Below are 18,543 nucleotides of genomic sequence, written 5' to 3' on the forward strand. Positions count from 1 at the left end.
GGTCAGTTTTATAGCTTCTCTAAAGAGCTCAACTGTTTTCAGCTGTGCTAACATGATTGTACAAGGGTTTTCTAATCATCCATTAGCCTTCTGAGGCAATGAGCAAACACATTGTACCATTAGAACACTGGAGTGAGAGTTGCTGGAAATGGGCCTCTATACACCTATGGAGATATTGCACCAAAAACCAGACATTTGCAGCTAGAATAGTCATTTACCACATTAGCAATGTATAGAGTGGATTTCTGATTAGTTTAAAGTGATCTTCATTGAAAAGAACAGTGCTTTTCTTTCAAAAATAACGACATTTCAAAGTGACCCCAAACTTTTGAACGATACTGTATGTTCAAATAGCATTCTGTGCACCTGTTTGTGCTTTTTCCAATTTTGGATGACAGCATCAGATTTCTGCTCTTGAAAATCCTGTGTGTGCATGCATGCGTGTGTGTGTATGTGGTGCAGGGGGGGTTCCACCTGCACAAACAGCGGATGTTTTTTTGTTTCTTCAGACCATTCCGTCTAAACTCTCAAGAGTCGTTTTGCACGAAAATATCAGGAGGTCAGCCGTTTCCAAAACACAGTCCTCAAACCACAACAACAATGCCAAGTCACTTGTTTTTTTTCCCCTCCCCATTTTGACCGTTGATGTGAATGTTAACTGAAGCTCTTGACCAGAACTTGCATGGTTTTATGCATCGTGTTGTGCAGCCGCCACATGATTTGCTGACTGAATACGGTAATTGCACGAGAGGTGTTCTTAATAAAGTTTTTACTCCGGGTTGACACTTTTAATCCCAGATGACTTATAAACAAGAACAAATAGACTGTACACACTCATGCTTCAAGTAACTAACAGCACTCCTTCTTAGTCGCATGCAACAAACAACAATCTTGGAGATGCAAAATAATGCAAGCTTACAATAACAGAACTGTTACCCCGCATCATCGCATTGCCATGAATGTTAAGTCAGGTCATGCTATCGGCATGGGTGCCAATAATTTGGAAACAAGCGCATAACCACTTGATTTTATGTGTTATACCACAAAGCTGTTGAATTCTCTATTCTAATTCGTTTATTCACTTATTTCCATGTCATCTATAATGGATGTGTTTTCTATAAAATCATCAAGTCAAAACTTGGTTATATTTCATGCTTTCATTCTAATATGCTACCGTTTCTACAGCAAGAGAGATTTTTATAATTTTTTTTTTATGTTATGGCAAAATGTGGTTTTGTTGTTGGGGTTTTTTTTGTCTTTTTCACTTCAAGACATTGCAACATGAATGACTCAGTAGACAGACCTTTACCAAGCGACATATGAGCAACATCAAGATCAAAATCAAATCACTTGAAAGTAGGATAATACTAAAGCTGTCCACCAAATTTCATCGAAATTCGTTGACTACTTTTTGAGTTACATTGGGAACAGGCCAAAAAAAAAAATCTTGGATCCGGATACATATCTGGATTTGCATCAAAATCTAATCAGTTGTTCCTTGGCCCATGGCCCACTTTCCACCAAATTTCATCAAAATCCGTTCAGTACTTTTTGAGTTATGTTGGGAACAGGCCAAAAAAAAAAATCCTGGATCCGGATACTGTACATATCTGGATCCTAGAGCCACATACATATAAATATACACAAGCACGTTTGGAACACAATTCGTCCAGTCACGTTAATGGGTTGGAACTGATGCTGTGTAACAGGAACTAACTTGACTTGATTGAAAATCAAAAAAAAAAAAAAATACGACGTGTTGTTCTCATCTCATCTCATCTCATCTCATTATCTCTAGCCACTTTATCCTGTCCTACAGGGTCGCAGGCAAGCTGGAGCCTATCCCAGCTGACTACGGGCGAAAGGCGGGGTACACCCTGGACAAGTCGCCAGGTCATCACAGGGCTGACACATAGACACAGACAACCATTCACACTCACATTCACACCTATGGTCAATTTAGGCCAAGTTTACATTAGACCGTATCTGTCTCGTTTTCTTCGCGGATGCACTGTCCGTTTACATTAAAACGCCTGGAAACGCCGGGAAACGGGAATCCGCCAGCGTCCACGTATTCAATCTAGATCGTGTCTGGTCCGGTGCTGTGTAAACATTGAGAATACGCGAATACGCTGTGCTGAGCTCTAGCTGGCGTCGTCATTGGACAACATCACTGTGACATCCACCTTCCTGATTCGCTGGCGTTGGTCATGTGACGCGACTGCTGAAAAACGGCGCGGACTTCCGCCTTGTATCACCTTTCATTAAAAAGAGTATAAAAGTATGAAAATACTGCAAATACCGATGCAAATACTGCCCATTGTGTAGTTATGATTGTCTTTAGGCTTGCCATCCTTCCACTTGCAAGTGGTAAGTGACGCGCATACCCGATATGTGCTGGGATCACACACACAGCGGCTCAGTCCCGAATCACAGCTCATGCACTTCACTCGCGCGCTCTGTGAGCTGTGCAGGGCCGGAGTGCACACCCTCCAGAGGGCACTCGCTGTTCAGGGCGGAGTGATTTGGAGCGCAGGATGCCTGCGGAGCCGAGCGTATCCGTGTCTTGGCGTTGCTGTGTGCAGGCGAATCGTGTATTGGTGTTGCTGTGTGCATGTTAATCGTTTTAAAAACGTTAATCTGATGATCCGCTGATACGGTCTAATGTAAACCCCACCTTAGAGTCACCAGTTAACCTAACCTGCATGTCTTTGGACTGTGGGGGAAACCGGAGCACCCGGAGGAAACCCACATGGACACGGGGAGAACATGCAAACTCCGCACAGAAAGGCCCTCGCCGGCCACGGGGCTCGAACCCGGACCCTCTTGCTGTGAGGCGACAGCGCTAACCACTACACCACCGTGCCACCACGTGTTGTTCTTGAATGAAAAAAAAATTAGGATTGACAAATTTGCTGCTGTATAAAAAGAATAAATAGCATTATCTTCCTTTAACAGTATGCCATGTGTGAAGTGTTTAGTTTCTTCTTCTCTTTATTCATTGTTTTTGCCACATGATACAGTAAAGCATCCAAGCTAAATGGACACAAAATGTAGAAATATAGATTTTACCAGCTGGAACATTCAAACAAAAGCTCGAACCAGACCCTGAGCTTGTCTGGACCCTGCTGTCTTTCTCTCAGAGTGTTAAACACATAACCACCACACTGTAAAAGCTCAATCAAATGACTACAAAGTACACTTTGATATGCTGATGACTTTACAGATGTCTTGAACCTGAGGTCATGACAGGGTTGTACTGGTTTCCCTATGGTGTGCGAGTGTGCAAACAGGTCAACCTTGATGACTTTAGAGGCCTGTGGTTTTGGGGCACTGCCCAATCTTAGGAGGGTGTAGGTTGAAAAGGTTAGTCGCATAGGAATGACTTCTCCTTCAGCAGATGTGCTTCTGTGATTTAGTTACTTTCACATACTGTATGTAGGGCATCAGGTTTTATTTTTCACTTTATTGTTTTCCCCATGCACCTTCACTGCAAAAAACTGAAAACTGAATTTGAGGAGAAAATTAGATTCAAGATTCAAGATTCAAGTCAACTTTATTGTCAAATATGCTATACATGCTCGACATACAGCACAGATGAAATATCAGTCCTCTCTGACCCACGGTGCAAACAGGCAATGCAATAAATAAAAATAGAATAATTGAAAAAAAACAATATAAACAGTATAAACACTCTAGATAGGAACTAGACATAGACTAAACACTCAAACAATATAAACAGTATAAATAAACAGTATAAACACTAGATAAGAACAAGACATAGACTAAACACTCAGACAATATAAACAGTGTAAACACTAGATAAGAACTACACACAGACTAAACACTCAAACAGACAATATAAACAGTATAAACACTCTAGATATGAACTAGACGTAGACTAAACACTCATATATATACATACACACACACACACACACACACACACACATATAAATTGGTTCAAATAACCAAACAGTCAAGGGCACTTGAGGTACAGCAGGTAAACATGAAACATGAAATAAGCAGAATAAACAAACTAGCAGCTGTTAAGATGAGGTAGTGCGGAATAGTGCAAATGAGCGAGGTAAAGTGAGACGTGCTGTCCCTGAGTTCAGTGTGTTAATGAACGATGAGATGTACCGTATGTGTGTGTGTGTTGGGGGGAGGAAACTGTAAGGATGACATGTCAGATGCTGAAGGGGGGGCAGGGGGGTGTGCGAGCAGAATCTGTGGCAGGGGGCAGAGGGGGGAGGAGGGGCGGGGCAGAGGGGGGAGGAGGGGCAGAACAGGGAGGAAGTTGAGCCTCCTGACTGCCTGGTGAAAGAAACTGTTCTTGAGCCTGATGGTTTTGGCCCGGAGACTCCGCAGTCTCCTCCCCGACAGCAGCAGGCTGAAGAGGCTGTGAGATGGGTGGGTGGGGTCATCTACAATCCTGATGGCTTTGCGGGTGAGGCGGGAGTTATAAATATCCATTAGAGAAGGGAGAGAGACACCAATGATCCTCTCAGCTGCTCTCACTTAACACTTAATTACTTAACACTCGTGAAATGATCTTGCTGCATGGACAGATATTTTTACTTGATAAGACATCTTAGAATAAGTTGGTTGCAATCTAGAACCAAGTCTAATAATCTCAGAATTCGTGTCTTGTATTCTTCTAATAGGAAATGCTAGACTGTTTCAACTACTTTCAAGATATTTTCACTTGCTAAGATATCATTTTTTGCAGTGTTGAATTTATTTGGCCATGTTCTCCTCATGTCTGCGTGGGTTTCCTCCAGGTGCTCCGGTTTCCTCCCACAGTCCAAAGACACATTATTTACATCTTCCACCACATTACACATCTATGCGTGTGTGACTATATCCATGCGTGTTGACAGACGAAAATCAGATCAGGTGTTTCGTTACAAATATTAAGTGTGTGGTTAAGAATCTTTGTTTCCCACTCACTGTGGAGTATGCAAGAATTTGTTTGCAAGTAATTGCGGTAAGTGAGGTTAATGTTGCCCGTCGTACTCCGATTTTTTTTTTTTTTTGCATTGTAGCTGAGCTCTGGGCAAATCTCCTTCCGCATCTTTACGTACCGCTATGCTACTTTCCCACGCCCTATATTTTGTTTTGATTGTACTGTGGTAAGAAGGCCACACACCCACACACCACCTCCATGTATGCAAGCTGCATACCACACACACACACACACACACACACGCTGACATTGCAGTATAATTTCGAGCAAAAAGTGCTCATGATATTAAGCATGAGAATTAAATCTAATCTAGCAATAATCTGACTGCTTAACTCTCAGGGTTGAGTAACATGTTCTATCACTTATCACAATTTTTTTGTGTAATTTATACTTTGAACAGACTTTTAGCTTCTTTTCCATCTCCTCCACACATCTCCGAGTATGTGTGTTGCTGTGCAGAGAGGTTGGTTTATGGGTAAGCATGGCATCGGTACACACAGAGACACTCCAGCTTACTTACTTACAACCCCAATTCCAAAAGAGTTGGGACACTGTGTGAAGCAAATAAAAACAGAATGTGAAATCATGGAAACCCTATATTTCAGTGAAAACAGTACAAAGACAACATATCAAATGTTGAAACTGAGATTTTTTTTTTTTTTTGAGACATAGATGTTCATTTTGAATTTGATGGCAGCAAAACATTTCAGAAAACTTGGGACGGGGCAACACAAGACTGAAAAGGTTGTGTGATGCTAAAAAAAAAAAAAAACTAATGTATTTAATTGGTAACAGGTCAGTCACATGATTGGGTATAAAAAGAGCATCCCAGAAAGGTGGAGTTTCTCAGAAGTAAAGACGAGGAGGGGTTCACCGCTCTGTAAAAGACTGCATGGGCAAACAGTGCAACAATTTAAGAATAATGTTCCTCTATGTAAAATTGCAAAGAATTTGGGGATCACATCACCTCTGGTCCATAATATCATTAAAAGATTCAGAGAATCTGGAGAAATCTCTGTATGCAAGAGACAAGGCTGAAAACTGACATTGGATGCCTGTGATCTTCAGGCCCTCAGGAGACACTGCATTAAAAGCAGACACGTGTCTGGAGTGGAAATCACTGTATGGGCTCAGGAACACTTCAGAAAACTATCGTCTGTGAAAACACTTCATTATTGCAGTCACAAATGCAAGTTAAAACCAGATATAAACAATATCCAGAAATACCGCCACCTTCTCTGGGCCCCGAGCTCTTTTACGATGGACTGAGGCGAAGTGGAAAATTGTCCCGAGGTCTGACGAATCAAAAGTAGAAATTCTTTTTAGAAATCATGGACACCACGTCCTCCAGGCTAAAGAGGAGAGGGACCATCCGGCTTGTTATCAGTGCACAGTTCAAAAGCCAGCGTCTGTGATGGTATGAGGGTGCATTAGTGCACATGACATGGGGAGCTTGTACATCTGGGAAGGCATCATTAATGCTGAATGATATATACACATTTCTGAGCAATATGCTGCCATCCAGACAAAATCTTTTTCAGGGAAGCCCTTCCTTCTTTCAGCAAGACAACGTCAAACCACATATTAAAACTGCATGGCTCCAACATAAAAGAGCCCAGATGCTAAACTGGCCTGCCTGCAATCCAGACCTGTCTCCCATTTAAAACATGTGGCACATTATGAAGTGTAAAATATGACAAAGGAGACCCCGAACTGTTGAGCAACTGAAATCGTACATCACATAAGAATGGAACAACATTTCTCTTTCAAAACTACAACAATTGGTTTCCTCAGTTCCCAAACATTTACAGAGTGTTGTTAAAAGTAGAGGTGATGCAACAGAGTGGTAAACATGCCCCTGTCCCAACTTTTTTTAAATATGTTGCTGACATCAAATTCAGAATGACTATATATTTTTCAAACAACAATAACATTTCTCAGTTTCAACATTTGATATGTTGTCTTTGTACCATTTTCAATGAAATACCAGGTTTCCACAATTTGCAAATTATCACATTTTGTTTTTAATTTACAGTTTATGTCGCATCCCAACTTTTTTTGGAATTGGGGTTGTACTTACTCGGTCGGCCTCAGCCGGGCCCAATGTCATGATCTTGTTAGGACTGGGACTGTTTTGGCCTCTAGAGGCCGCTGTTATGTTTATCTTGTCATGTTTGTTTTGGCCTCTAGAGGCCGCCACTGTGTTTTGTGTTTGTCTTGATTGCCTGTTTCCTGCCCCGCCCTGTTCCTTAATTAGTTTGTGTATAAATACCCCTCTGTTTGTTCCCTTGTCACAGAGTCTTTATGCTATGCTGTCTAGTGCTAGTTTCCTCTGTCTCACGTATCTTGCCTGTGCCCTTGTGTTTTTGATATTTTTGCTTTCTTTGGACTTTGTACCTTTTTGATCTTCTGAGCGTTCAGCATTTTGTCTTTCCTTTTGTTTTTGGACATTTAACCTTTGGATATTTTTATTTTTGGTTTATCTTCTGAGCTTTTGGATTTTTTTTTTGTTTTTGCCATTGGATTGTAAATAGTGTAAATAAACTGTTGTTTGATACTCTACTTTCGCCTCACGCCTCTGCACTTGAGTCATCCCCCTGGTGGCCTAATGAGGGTTTGCTGGATTATCACACCAATGACCCGGGTTCGAATCCCAGCAAAACCCTAACAGAAAGACTCCGTCATGACCGACTCAGCAGAGGTGTCTTCAACGGTCTACCCGGCTAACCTTCAGGGAATTATGGCTTCTTTAACACACTTCGGAGCTACCATGTACACTCATGGACGAACACTTACGAGCCAACGTGAGGCCCTTGCTCGCCACGAGGTACTGCTTCAGCAAATTGGGAAAACCCTGGCACAGCTGTCTCCTCTGCTCGCATCTCCTCATCCTGATCCGGCTCCTGCTCCACCATCTGCTCCCGCTCCAGTTCCTCCCGCCACGCTGTCTCCTTCACCTCGCGAACCCAGACTTCCTGCACCACAGAGGTATGACGGCAAGCACGGTGAGTGCCGGGAGTTCCTTACCCAGTGCCAACTCACCTTTGAGCTTCAGCCTACCACCTACACTACGGATCGCCGCAAGATTGCCTTTGTGATAACCTTGTTAGCTGGTAAGGCACGAGCTTGGGCAACGGCCATTTGGCAGAGACAGGGACCCGAGTGCTCTGATTTCAAGCTGTTTATGGAGGAGATGCTTCGTGTCTTCGATCAGGCAGACACCAGTAAAGACACAGCCAAGAAGCTCATGTCCATCCGGCAAGGAGGAAGCGTCGCAGACTACGCCATCGCGTTCCGGACGCTCGCAGCAGTCAGCGGCTGGAACGAAGCAGCCCTGGTTTCAGCCTTTCACCATGGTTTGTCTGACCCTATCAAAGACGGCCTGGCCTCTATCGGATGCCCACGTGACCTCGAAACTCTGATCTCACATTCTACTCGTCTTGATAACAGGATTAGAGAGCGCCGCCAAGTCCTGAGCTTCCCCGGCCTCACTGCCTTGACCTGGAGCCCGTCTACCTCCTCCAGTGACTGTCCAGAGCCCATGCAAGTTGGCCGTACTCGTCTCTCCACAGCTGAAAGGGAGCGCAGAAGGAGGGACAAGTGCTGCATCTACTGTGGCAAGCCTGGCCATTTCCGAGCATCTTGTCCCGAGCTCTCAGGAAAAGGACCGCCCCGTCCAGCCGAGGGAGGGTTGTGATGGGGCCTACCCTCTCTCCCGAACTCCCTGGCCAAGGAGTCTACATTCCGGTCTCCATCTCCTGGGGTGAGTCCGTCCACTCTTGTCAGGCCTTGTTAGACTCCGGTGCAGCTGGAAACTTTATGGATATTCACTTCGCCCAAAGTATCAATGTCCCGACTGCACCTCTTGAAGTCCCACTGTCTGTGTCTGCCCTGGATGGCCAAGCCTTAGGTGACAGAAGATTCACCCAAGTAACTTCTCCAGTCTTCCTCCAGTCTCAAGGTCACAAGGAAGAAATATCCCTGCACCTGATTCCTTCACCTGAGTTCCCAGTTATTCTAGGTCTTCCTTGGCTTACCCGCCACAACCCTCGTATAGACTGGGTCACTAGCCAGGTTGTGGAGTGGGGTCCTGCTTGCTATGCCTCTTGTCTGCTCTCTAGCTCTCCTGTGTCTCCTGCCGAGCCTTCTGATCTCACCGAGTTATCTCAAGTTCCCACAGAGTACTGGGATCTCAAGGAAGTTTTCAGTAAGAGCAGGGCCGCCGTTCTCCCTCCGCACCGTGCCTACGACTGTGCCATCGACTTGCTCCCTGGGACTACCCCTCCTCGTGGCAGACTGTTTTCCCTCTCTCAGCCAGAATGCAAGGCCATGGAGGAGTACATCAAGGAAGGCTTGGCCTCTGGGTTCATTCGACCCTCCACCTCACCCGCTGGTGCCAGCTTCTTCTTTGTCGGCAAGAAGGATGGGGGGCTCCGGCCATGTATTGATTACAGGGGTCTGAACAAGATCACTGTACGCAACTGCTATCCCCTTCCGCTGATGTCTACAGCATTTGATCTGCTCCAAGGTGCCACTGTCTTCACCAAATTGGACTTACGGAACGCATACCACCTCATCCGTATCCGACAGGGAGACGAGTGGAAGACTGCCTTTAACACCCCGTCTGGGCACTACGAGTACCAGGTGATGCCCTTTGGACTCACCAACGCACCAGCTGTTTTTCAGGCCCTAATCAATGACGTCTTGAGGGACATGATTAACCTGTACGTTTTTGTCTACCTTGACGACATCCTAATCTTTTCCAAGACCGTTCAGGAGCACCGCCACCATGTCCGCCAGGTTCTCCAGAGGCTGCTACAGAACAATCTGTTCGCTAAGGCCCAGAAATGCGAATTTCATGTTCCCGAGGTCTCCTTTCTGGGTTTTATTGTACGGACAGGCCAACTCCAGATGGATCCAGCCAAGACCCTGGCCGTCCGGGACTGGCCCACCCCCAAGTCCGTCAAAGAGGTTCAGCAGTTCTTAGGATTTGCTAACTTCTACCGCAAGTTTATCAGGAACTTTAGTTCTGTAGCAGCGCCCATATCGGACCTCACCAAAGGGACAGGTGGATCGTATGTCTGGTCTCCTCAGGTGGAAAAGGCGTTCAAAGACCTCAAGCACCGCTTCTGCACGGCAGCCATTCTGGTCCTCCTGGACCCTTCGCAACCCTTCATCGTCGAGGTGGATGCCTTGGACAGCGGCGTCGGCGCGGTCCTCTCTCAACGCTCGGAAGGAAGGTTGCACCCCTGCGCATACTTCTCCCACCGCCTGAGTTCTGCGGAGTCCCAGTATGACGTGGGGGATCGAGAACTGCTAGCAGTTAAACTGGCCCTTGAGGAGTGGAGGCACTGGCTGGAGGGAGCGCAACATCCATTTTTGGTCTGGACGGACCACAAGAACCTGGAGTACCTCCAGCAAGCAAAGAGACTCAATCCACGACAGGCTAGGTGGGCCTTGTTTTTCAGTCAGTTCGACTTTACCCTACCATACCGCCCTGGCTCCAAAAACACCAAACCTGACGCGCTTTCCAGGCTGTTCGCTCCCACCAACAAGGAGAGCGAAGTTGGGCCTATTATCCCTGTGGCCCGGATTGTGGCCCCTGTCCGCTGGGGTATTGAGGAGGCTATCTGACGAGCCCAACGCCAGGACCCCGGTCCTGGGATGGGGCCACTGGGCCTCTTGTACGTCCCACATCAAGCCCGGGCCAAGGTTCTCCAGTGGGGTCACTCGTCCCCTCTCACTGCCCACCCGGGAGCTCGAAGGACCCTGGACTTTTTGAGAAGATGCTTCTGGTGGCCAAGCATGGAGAAGGAAGTGAGGTCATTCGTCCTTTCCTGCGAGGTGTGCACCAGAAGCAAGAACCCACGACAGCATCCTCAGGGCCTCCTGCATCCTCTGACCATTCCCCGGCGTCCCTGGTCCCACGTGGCAGTCGACTTCATCACAGGTCTCCCTGAGTCACAAGGTAACACTGTCATTTTGGTCATAGTTGACAGATTCTCCAAGGCCTGCCGCTTTTTACCACTGTGCAAGCTCCCTTCTGCTCTTGAAACAGCTAAACTATTGTTTAATCACGTCTTCTGAGTCTTTGGTCTCCCACAGGATATCATCTCTGACCGGAGGCCCCAGTTCTCCTCCCGAGTGTGGCACAGGTTTTGCAAGCTCATCGGAGCCACTGCCAGCCTCTCCTCTGGGTTCCACCCACAGTCCAATGGCCAGACGGAGAGGCTCAACCAGGACCTGGAAACCACCCTGCGAGGCCTGGCTATGGATAACCCGACATCGTGGAGCACCTGGCTGCCATGGGCAGAGTACGCCCACAACACCCTGCAATCATCGGCCACCAAGCTGTCGCCATTCCAGTGCCTATTCGGGTTCCAGCCACCTCTGTTCCCGGACCAGGAGGAGGACGCGGGGGTGCCCTCAGTCAACCAATATGTGAGACGGTGTCGCAAGACTTGGAGCAATGTCAGGAAGACCCTCATCCAGACCTCCAGAACCAACCAGACTCAGGCCAACCGCCATAGAAGACCTGCCCACGCTTTCTGCCCTGGGCAGTGGGTTTGGCTGTCCACCAAGGACCTTCCGCTGCGGGTGGAGAACCGCAAGCTTGCTCCTCGCTACATTGGCCCTTTCAAGGTGGTGCGCAGGGTGAACCCTGTCGCCTACCGGCTCCAGTTGCCCCGGACTCTGAGGATCAACCCCACATTCCATGTTTCTTTGTTGCGGCCCATACTGACATCCACGTATGCCCCTGCCCCTAGGAATCCCCCACCCCCCCGCATCTTCCAGGGTCAGACTGTGTTCACTGTGCATCGCCTGCTTGACTCCCGCCGGGTCCGCGGCGGGCTTCAATATCTGGTAGACTGGGAGGGCTATGGCCCTGAGGAATGCTGTTGGGTCCCCACCTGGGACATTTTGGATAAAGGACTTTGCCGGGACTTCCATTCGGCCCATCCGGATCGCCCTGGGAACGTCAGGAGACGCTCCTAGAGGGGGGGGGGGGGGGGGGTCCTGTTAGGACTGGGACTGTTTTGGCCTCTAGAGGTCGCTGTTATGTTTATCTTGTCATGTTTGTTTTGGCCTCTAGAGGCCGCCATTGTGTTTTGTGTTTGTCTTGATTGCCTGTTTCCTGCCCCGCCCTGTTCCTTAATTAGTTTGTGTATAAATACCCCTCTGTTTGTTCCCTTGTCACGGAGTCTTTATGCTATGCTGTCTAGTGCTAGTTTCCTCTGTCTCACGTATCTTGCCTGTGCCCTTGTGTTTTTGATATTTTTGCTTTCTTTGGACTTTGTACCTTTTTGATCTTCTGAGCATTCAGCATTTTGTCTTTCCTTTTGTTTTTGGACATTTAACCTTTGGATATTTTTATTTTTGGTTTATCTTCTGAGCTTTTGGATTTTCTTTTTGTTTTTGCCATTGGATTGTAAATAGTGTAAATAAACTGTTTTTTGATACTCTACTTTCGCCTCACGCCTCTGCACTTGAGTCATCCCCCTGGTGGCCTAATGAGGGTTTGCAGGATTATCACACCAATGACCCGGGTTCAAATCCCAGCAAAACCCTAACAGATCTATATTTGGGCCTTACTGTGCTGAATGACATCTAAGCCTGAGTTGCAACTCCTCAAACGCTGATGGATGGATTACCAGTGGCCACCTATGGGCAATTTAGAGTAGCCAGTTGACCTAATCTGCATGTCTTTGGACTGTGGGAGAAAACCAGAGCCCCCGAAGGAAACCCACACACCTTCTTGCTGTGAGGTAACAGTGCCAACACCACCATGCCACCTGAAGCACCACTCCAGCTTGCTGTCCTCCATAAAGCTAACTGCATGTTGTGTATCTATGGTGCTGTGTGTGTGTGTGTGTGTGTGTGTGTGTGTGTGTGTAGCCTCAGATTCCTGTACTTGGATGATTGCTGTTCTAGCCCATCCCTCCTGCTTCAGCATGTTGAGATGCTTTTCTGGTCAACATGGTTGCAAAAGAGTGATGATGAGTTACCATAGCTTTCTTATCAGTTTACAAATACCTGGGTGTTCACCTCAACAACAAACTGGACTGGACTAACAACACAGATGTCCTGTACAAGAAGGGCCAAAGTTGTCTCCACCTCTTGAGAAGACTGAGGTCTTTTGGTGTGTGCAGGACACTGCTTAGGACTTTTTATGACTCTGTGGTAGCATCAGCGATTTTCTACGCTGTGGTCTGCTGGGGCTGTGGAAGTTCAGAGAGGGACAGGAAGAAATTTACCGTAATAAACTGGTCAGAAGGGCTGGCTCAGTCTTGGACTGTCCTCTGGACTCCATTGAGTTGGTGGGTGAGAGGAGGATGTTAGCCAAGCTGACCTCAATCATGGATAACCCGTCTCACCCCCTACATGAGGCTGTGGGGGCTTTAAGCAGCTCGTTAAGTAGTAGACTGCTACACCCACGGTGTAAGAAGGAGAGATACCACAGGTCATTCATACCTACTGCTGTCAGACTGTATAACACCCACAACTTGTAACATAGCACCAATAACCTGTTTGTCGTTATATTTGCACTACTTCACCACTACTACCTCTGCCATCTCTCATCGATGCAATTATTATGTGCAATTAATATAGGCCCTAAACTATTTTTATGCATACTTATATATATATATTATTTATGTATATATGTGTGTATATATACAGAGTCTACCTGTAATGTGCAATTTTTCTGAGCCTCTCAATAAGGCAATTTTTCTATACTTTTTCACAGTAGATAATGCAAATAGCCCTCTGTATTTAATTCTTCGTTTGTCTAATTTTTATTTCAGTTTTATTTGTTATCTGTTTGACATTTTCTTGCTACTGTAACACGTGAATTTCTCCAATGTGGGATGAATAAAGTGAATCTAATCTCTAATCTAATCTAATCTAATCTAAACCAGTCTGATCACTCTCCTGAGAGCCCCCTCCTTTTTTTTTTGCACACCATTCTCACTAACCTCTAAAGACTGTATGCATGTAATGATGTAAGTTTCAAAAACGTCCTATCTTCCTTTCGTGCTATTTCTTTCTTGATTGGATCATGCATTCTTGATCAGAATATATCCCACTGCTTTGATAGAACGGGTTCGAAGATAAAGTCCCGTTTTATGGAATTTATGACAGCTGATCAGTCAATTCACTTATCTTTCATGAACTCGAGAACTCACCTACTTTTGCTTTCAAGATAAAACCTTTTATGCAGTCTTGCATGTAGCTCCAAATTATATTCTTTGTATTTACAACCACTAGGCTGCACTGTTGCATCAGGCACGTAGGTGTTCGCGTTAATTCCGTTGATTTTTTTATTGTCAGAATGTGCTTGCAACATAAAAGGAATAAAAATGATATATGAAAAATCAGAAAAAGTTGGGACGGTATTGAAAATGCAAATAACAGAAAGAAAGCAGTGATTTCTAAATTTACTTTGACTTGTATTTCATTCCAGACAGAATGAGCCCAAGATATTTCATGTTTCGTTGCTCAACTTCATTTCATTTGTTAATATACATCCATTCCTGAGTTTCAGGCCTGCAACATATTCCAAAAAAGTTGGGGTAGGGGCAATTTAGGGCGAGCAATGAGGTTAAACAATTATATAATGATGTGATTTGAAACAGGTGATGTCAACAAGTGATTCTAACCATGATTTGGTACAAAATCAGTATCCAGGAAAGGTCTTGTCTTTGAGAAGCAAAGATGGGCCGAGGATGTACAGTTTGTCAACATATGCGTGAGAAAGTGATTGAAATGTTTAAAAACAATTTTCCTCAAAGAATGATATGAAGAGATTTGGATATTTCACCCTCTGCAGTGCATAATATCATTAAACTATTCAAGGAATCTGGAGGAATTTCAGTGCGTAAAGGGCAAAGGGCTCAAGCCTAATCTGAACACCCACGATCTCTGATCCCTCAGACAGCACTGCAAGAATGATATGAAGAGATTTGGATATTTCACCCTCTGCAGTGCATAATATCATTAAACTATTCAAGGAATCTGGAGGAATTTCAGTGCGTAAAGGGCAAAGGGCTCAAGCCTAATCTGAACACCCATGATCTCTGATCCCTCAGACAGCACTGCATCAAGAACCATCATTCATCTCGAGCTGATAGAACCACGTGGGCTCTGGATTACTTTGGCAAACCTTTGTCAAGCTCGACAATACAGAGTTACGTCCACAAACACCAGTTAAAACTTGACTGTGCAAAAAGGAAGCCTTGTGTTAACTGTGTTCAGAAGTGCCACCGACTTCTGGGATGGACCATCACACAGTGGGAACATGTACCGTATTGTGGTCAGATGAATCAGCATTCCAGGCCTTTTCTGGAAAAAATGGACGCCATGTGCTCTGAACCAAAGACGAAAAGGACCATCCAGACTGGTACCAGGAAAAAAAAAAGCCAGGGTGTGTCATGGTACGGGGTTGTGTCAGTGCCCTTGGCAAAGATAACTTACACTTCTGTGATGGAGCATTAATTCAGAAACGTACACAGATTTCCGTGCAATATATGCTGCCTTCAAGATGACATCTTTTCCAGGGAGATTTTAACAAGACAATGCAAAACCACATTCTGCACACATTACAAAGGCATGGCTGTGGTAGAAAAGGGTGTGTCCCCTCTGTCCCTAATAGAAAATGTGTGAAGAATTTAAAAATGAAAAATATGACAGCAATGATGACCCCATCATGACTGTTTCACACTTTAAGACTTGTTTGCAGGAAGAGTGGGACAAAATACCACCTGAAACACTTCAGCACTTGGTGTCTTCAGTCCCTAAACATATTTTCAGTGTTGTGAGATGGAATAACAACATTATAAAGTAGTAAATGCTTTACCATTCTGACATTTTTGAAATGTTTTGCAAGAATCAAAATTGAAAGGTATTGATTTTGAAAAAATAAAATAAAATTCATGAGGGGGCGGCACGGTGGTGTAGTGGTTAGCGCTGTCGCCTCACAGCAAGAAGGTCCTGGGTTCGAGCCCCGGGGCCGGCGAGGGCCTTTCTGTGTGGAGTTTGCATGTTCTCCCCGTGTCCGCATGGGTTTCCTCCGGGTGCTCCGGTTTCCCCCACAGTCCAAAGACATGCAGGTTAGGTTAACTGGTGACTCTAAATTGACCGTAGGTGTGAATGTGAGTGTGAATGGTTGTCTGTGTCTATGTGTCAGCCCTGTGATGACCTGGCGACTTGTCCAGGGTGTACCCCGCCTTTCGCCCGTAGTCAGCTGGGATAGGCTCCAGCTTGCCTGCGACCCTGTAGAAGGATAAAGCGGCTAGAGATAATGAGATGAGATGAGAAAATTCATGAGGTAAAATATCAAATAATCTGCTGTTGTATTGTTCTGAGTGTAATACAGGTCAAAGAGTATTTACAAATCATTGTTTTCAGTTTTAATTTCAATTTCAACATACCGTCCTAACTTTTTCCTGATTTGGGGTTGTAAATATTAATGATCACGTTAATTCGAATATTTGTATTATTTTATCTCATGGAATAATTTTTTAATGTCATAATAATTCTATTATTTATAAAGCATGAAGAGTCATTCTTTAACAATTGTTAGCATTGTTTAGGAGGAATAAAGCAATTTGGTACATGCTGTAATTGGAAAATAATCAACACCGTGGCGGTAGCAGTGACTCTGCTTCCTGTCGGGCTGCAGCACCTAACCTAGCTGTTGATTATTTTTTGTCCGCAATTGTTTTATTCCTTATACAGCATTGTCCAGGAGCATGTCTTTAGATGGATATGAGCAAGATTTTTGAGTTGAGTTTGCAGTTACTGGTGCATTTTGTTTTATAGATTAGTTGGCATGTAACGATTATATCATGCAATGATAAATCGTGATACACATTTATGATGATTCAAATCAATTAAATAAAAAATGAATTGTGATTATTATCAGGCTATATAATCTCTTCGAGTTTCCTCACTGTAATTGTGTTATTTTGATACGTAAAACAGCAAGAATACACATGACTTCACTGTAGGCAGAAGTAACACAGCTCAAATGCCGACCTCAGAGCTCTTTTTTTACAGACTGCTGAAAGATAGAGAAAAGAGAAGAAAATGGAGGAAGTACAAATGTTCATCAGAGTTTATTAAGAAAAGGCCTGCTAATAGGCTATAATATTTTCCTCCAACCTTTACAAATGTGGGTAAATAATTATTTTTGGTGATTAAGAAAATGAAGTAAGTTTTTTTTTTTAATAAAAATAATTGTTGCTTTTTTTGATCATAAACTTTTCTTCATTTAATATTTTTTTCAAAAATCGAATAGTGAACCAAAATCAAATTGTGAATCGGGTGAATCGTGACATGCCTACTGATGAGTTTCATATTCATTCTTCCCATTCGAACAGAACTGGCTGTTTTTGGAGATGTCCATTGGCAAAGCAGATTTTCTTCAAAGAGTTTCTTTAAATTCTACCTAAAGCTAGCTTTTTCTGTGCCAAAAAAAGAGAACATGTCATATTGCTGGTAGAGAAAATGAAATAACGGAAAACCAGACAGAAAAAGAATGTAAGATTTATTTATTTTTAACTCAAGGCTCCGAATCTCCAAAGCTTAACCACTTTTCTGTCTCTGTTGAAGATAAAAGAGGGGAAGTTGAGCAGAGTCAGAGAAGGAAACACATGTGAAGTGCAGCCATTTGTGTGAAACAGTGAAGAAGTTTCGACCGCTGAGGCATGCATTACTTTGCCACAAATGCACTTAGGCATAGAAAGTGTGTTGAAACATGTTAGCATGCTTTTAATAATTAAAAGGTTCTGTGGGACTGAATGGAGCAAAATGAGCTGTCTTTAGACGAGCTTATCACAATAGGCTATCTCCACTTTACGTCCCTGCCCCACACACACACACACACACACACACACACACACACACACAATCTGCAAACATCAGTAGCTCAAGCAGAATTCTATCCCATCCCAATCTATCCATCAACAAAGAAAGGAAAAGACATGGGCGTATTCTTCAGCCACACACACACACACACACACACACACACACGCTCCTCTTTGTCCCCTCCTAATGCTCCTTGCTCTCACTTGACAAATCCTGGTCTTTCCCACACATGCTCATACAGTACATACAGTTGGACACGTACATACTTGCAGAATGCGACACATGCTCTCAGGAACACTGTCACTCTTGCTGGACTTAGTGTTAATTTCAGGTATGAGATTTATATACTTATAAAGGCTTGGACAGAAAGAATGCTGTGTTAACTCATTTAATCTTTTCACATATGAATTGTTTCTTTCAATGAGCATTTTTATTATTAAACCTATATCATTTGAATTTGAAACACAAGCTTCATGTTTTAGTCATGAAATATCACTTGTATTAAAAGTGAAATGGATGTTCTTTATGTCAGGGGCACGGAGTTAAAAATATATATACATAAAAAATTTCGCCTTTTGCGAAGAAGTCAAGATAATGGTTGATGTTAAATTCAAGTAATGGTCTTTAAAGTGGTCTGGATTTTAAGGTGTTTTGGTAAAACAGCCTTACCTTGATTGACTGTCCATACCGTATATTTGGATGAGAAG

General features: G+C 44.3%; 1 protein-coding gene across 2 annotated transcripts in view; it reads left to right on the top strand.

Moving 5' to 3' along the window:
* LOC132886454 (receptor activity-modifying protein 1-like) overlaps positions 1-18,543 on the top strand; it is a 66,020-nt gene that overhangs the window by 34,996 nt on the left and 12,481 nt on the right. The window contains exon 1 of one of the 2 annotated variants that reach the window (XM_060921110.1): positions 17,681-18,167. The exons of the other annotated variant lie outside the window; for it this stretch is intronic. Coding sequence (XP_060777093.1) covers positions 18,110-18,167 — 58 coding nt within the window. The 5' untranslated portion in view covers positions 17,681-18,109. Of the gene's footprint in view, positions 1-17,680; positions 18,168-18,543 lie in introns of those variants that run through there. 2 annotated transcript variants of the gene reach the window in all.

Source organism: Neoarius graeffei, chromosome 5, assembly GCF_027579695.1.
Source record: "Neoarius graeffei isolate fNeoGra1 chromosome 5, fNeoGra1.pri, whole genome shotgun sequence".
Classification (NCBI taxonomy): domain Eukaryota; kingdom Metazoa; phylum Chordata; class Actinopteri; order Siluriformes; family Ariidae; genus Neoarius; species Neoarius graeffei.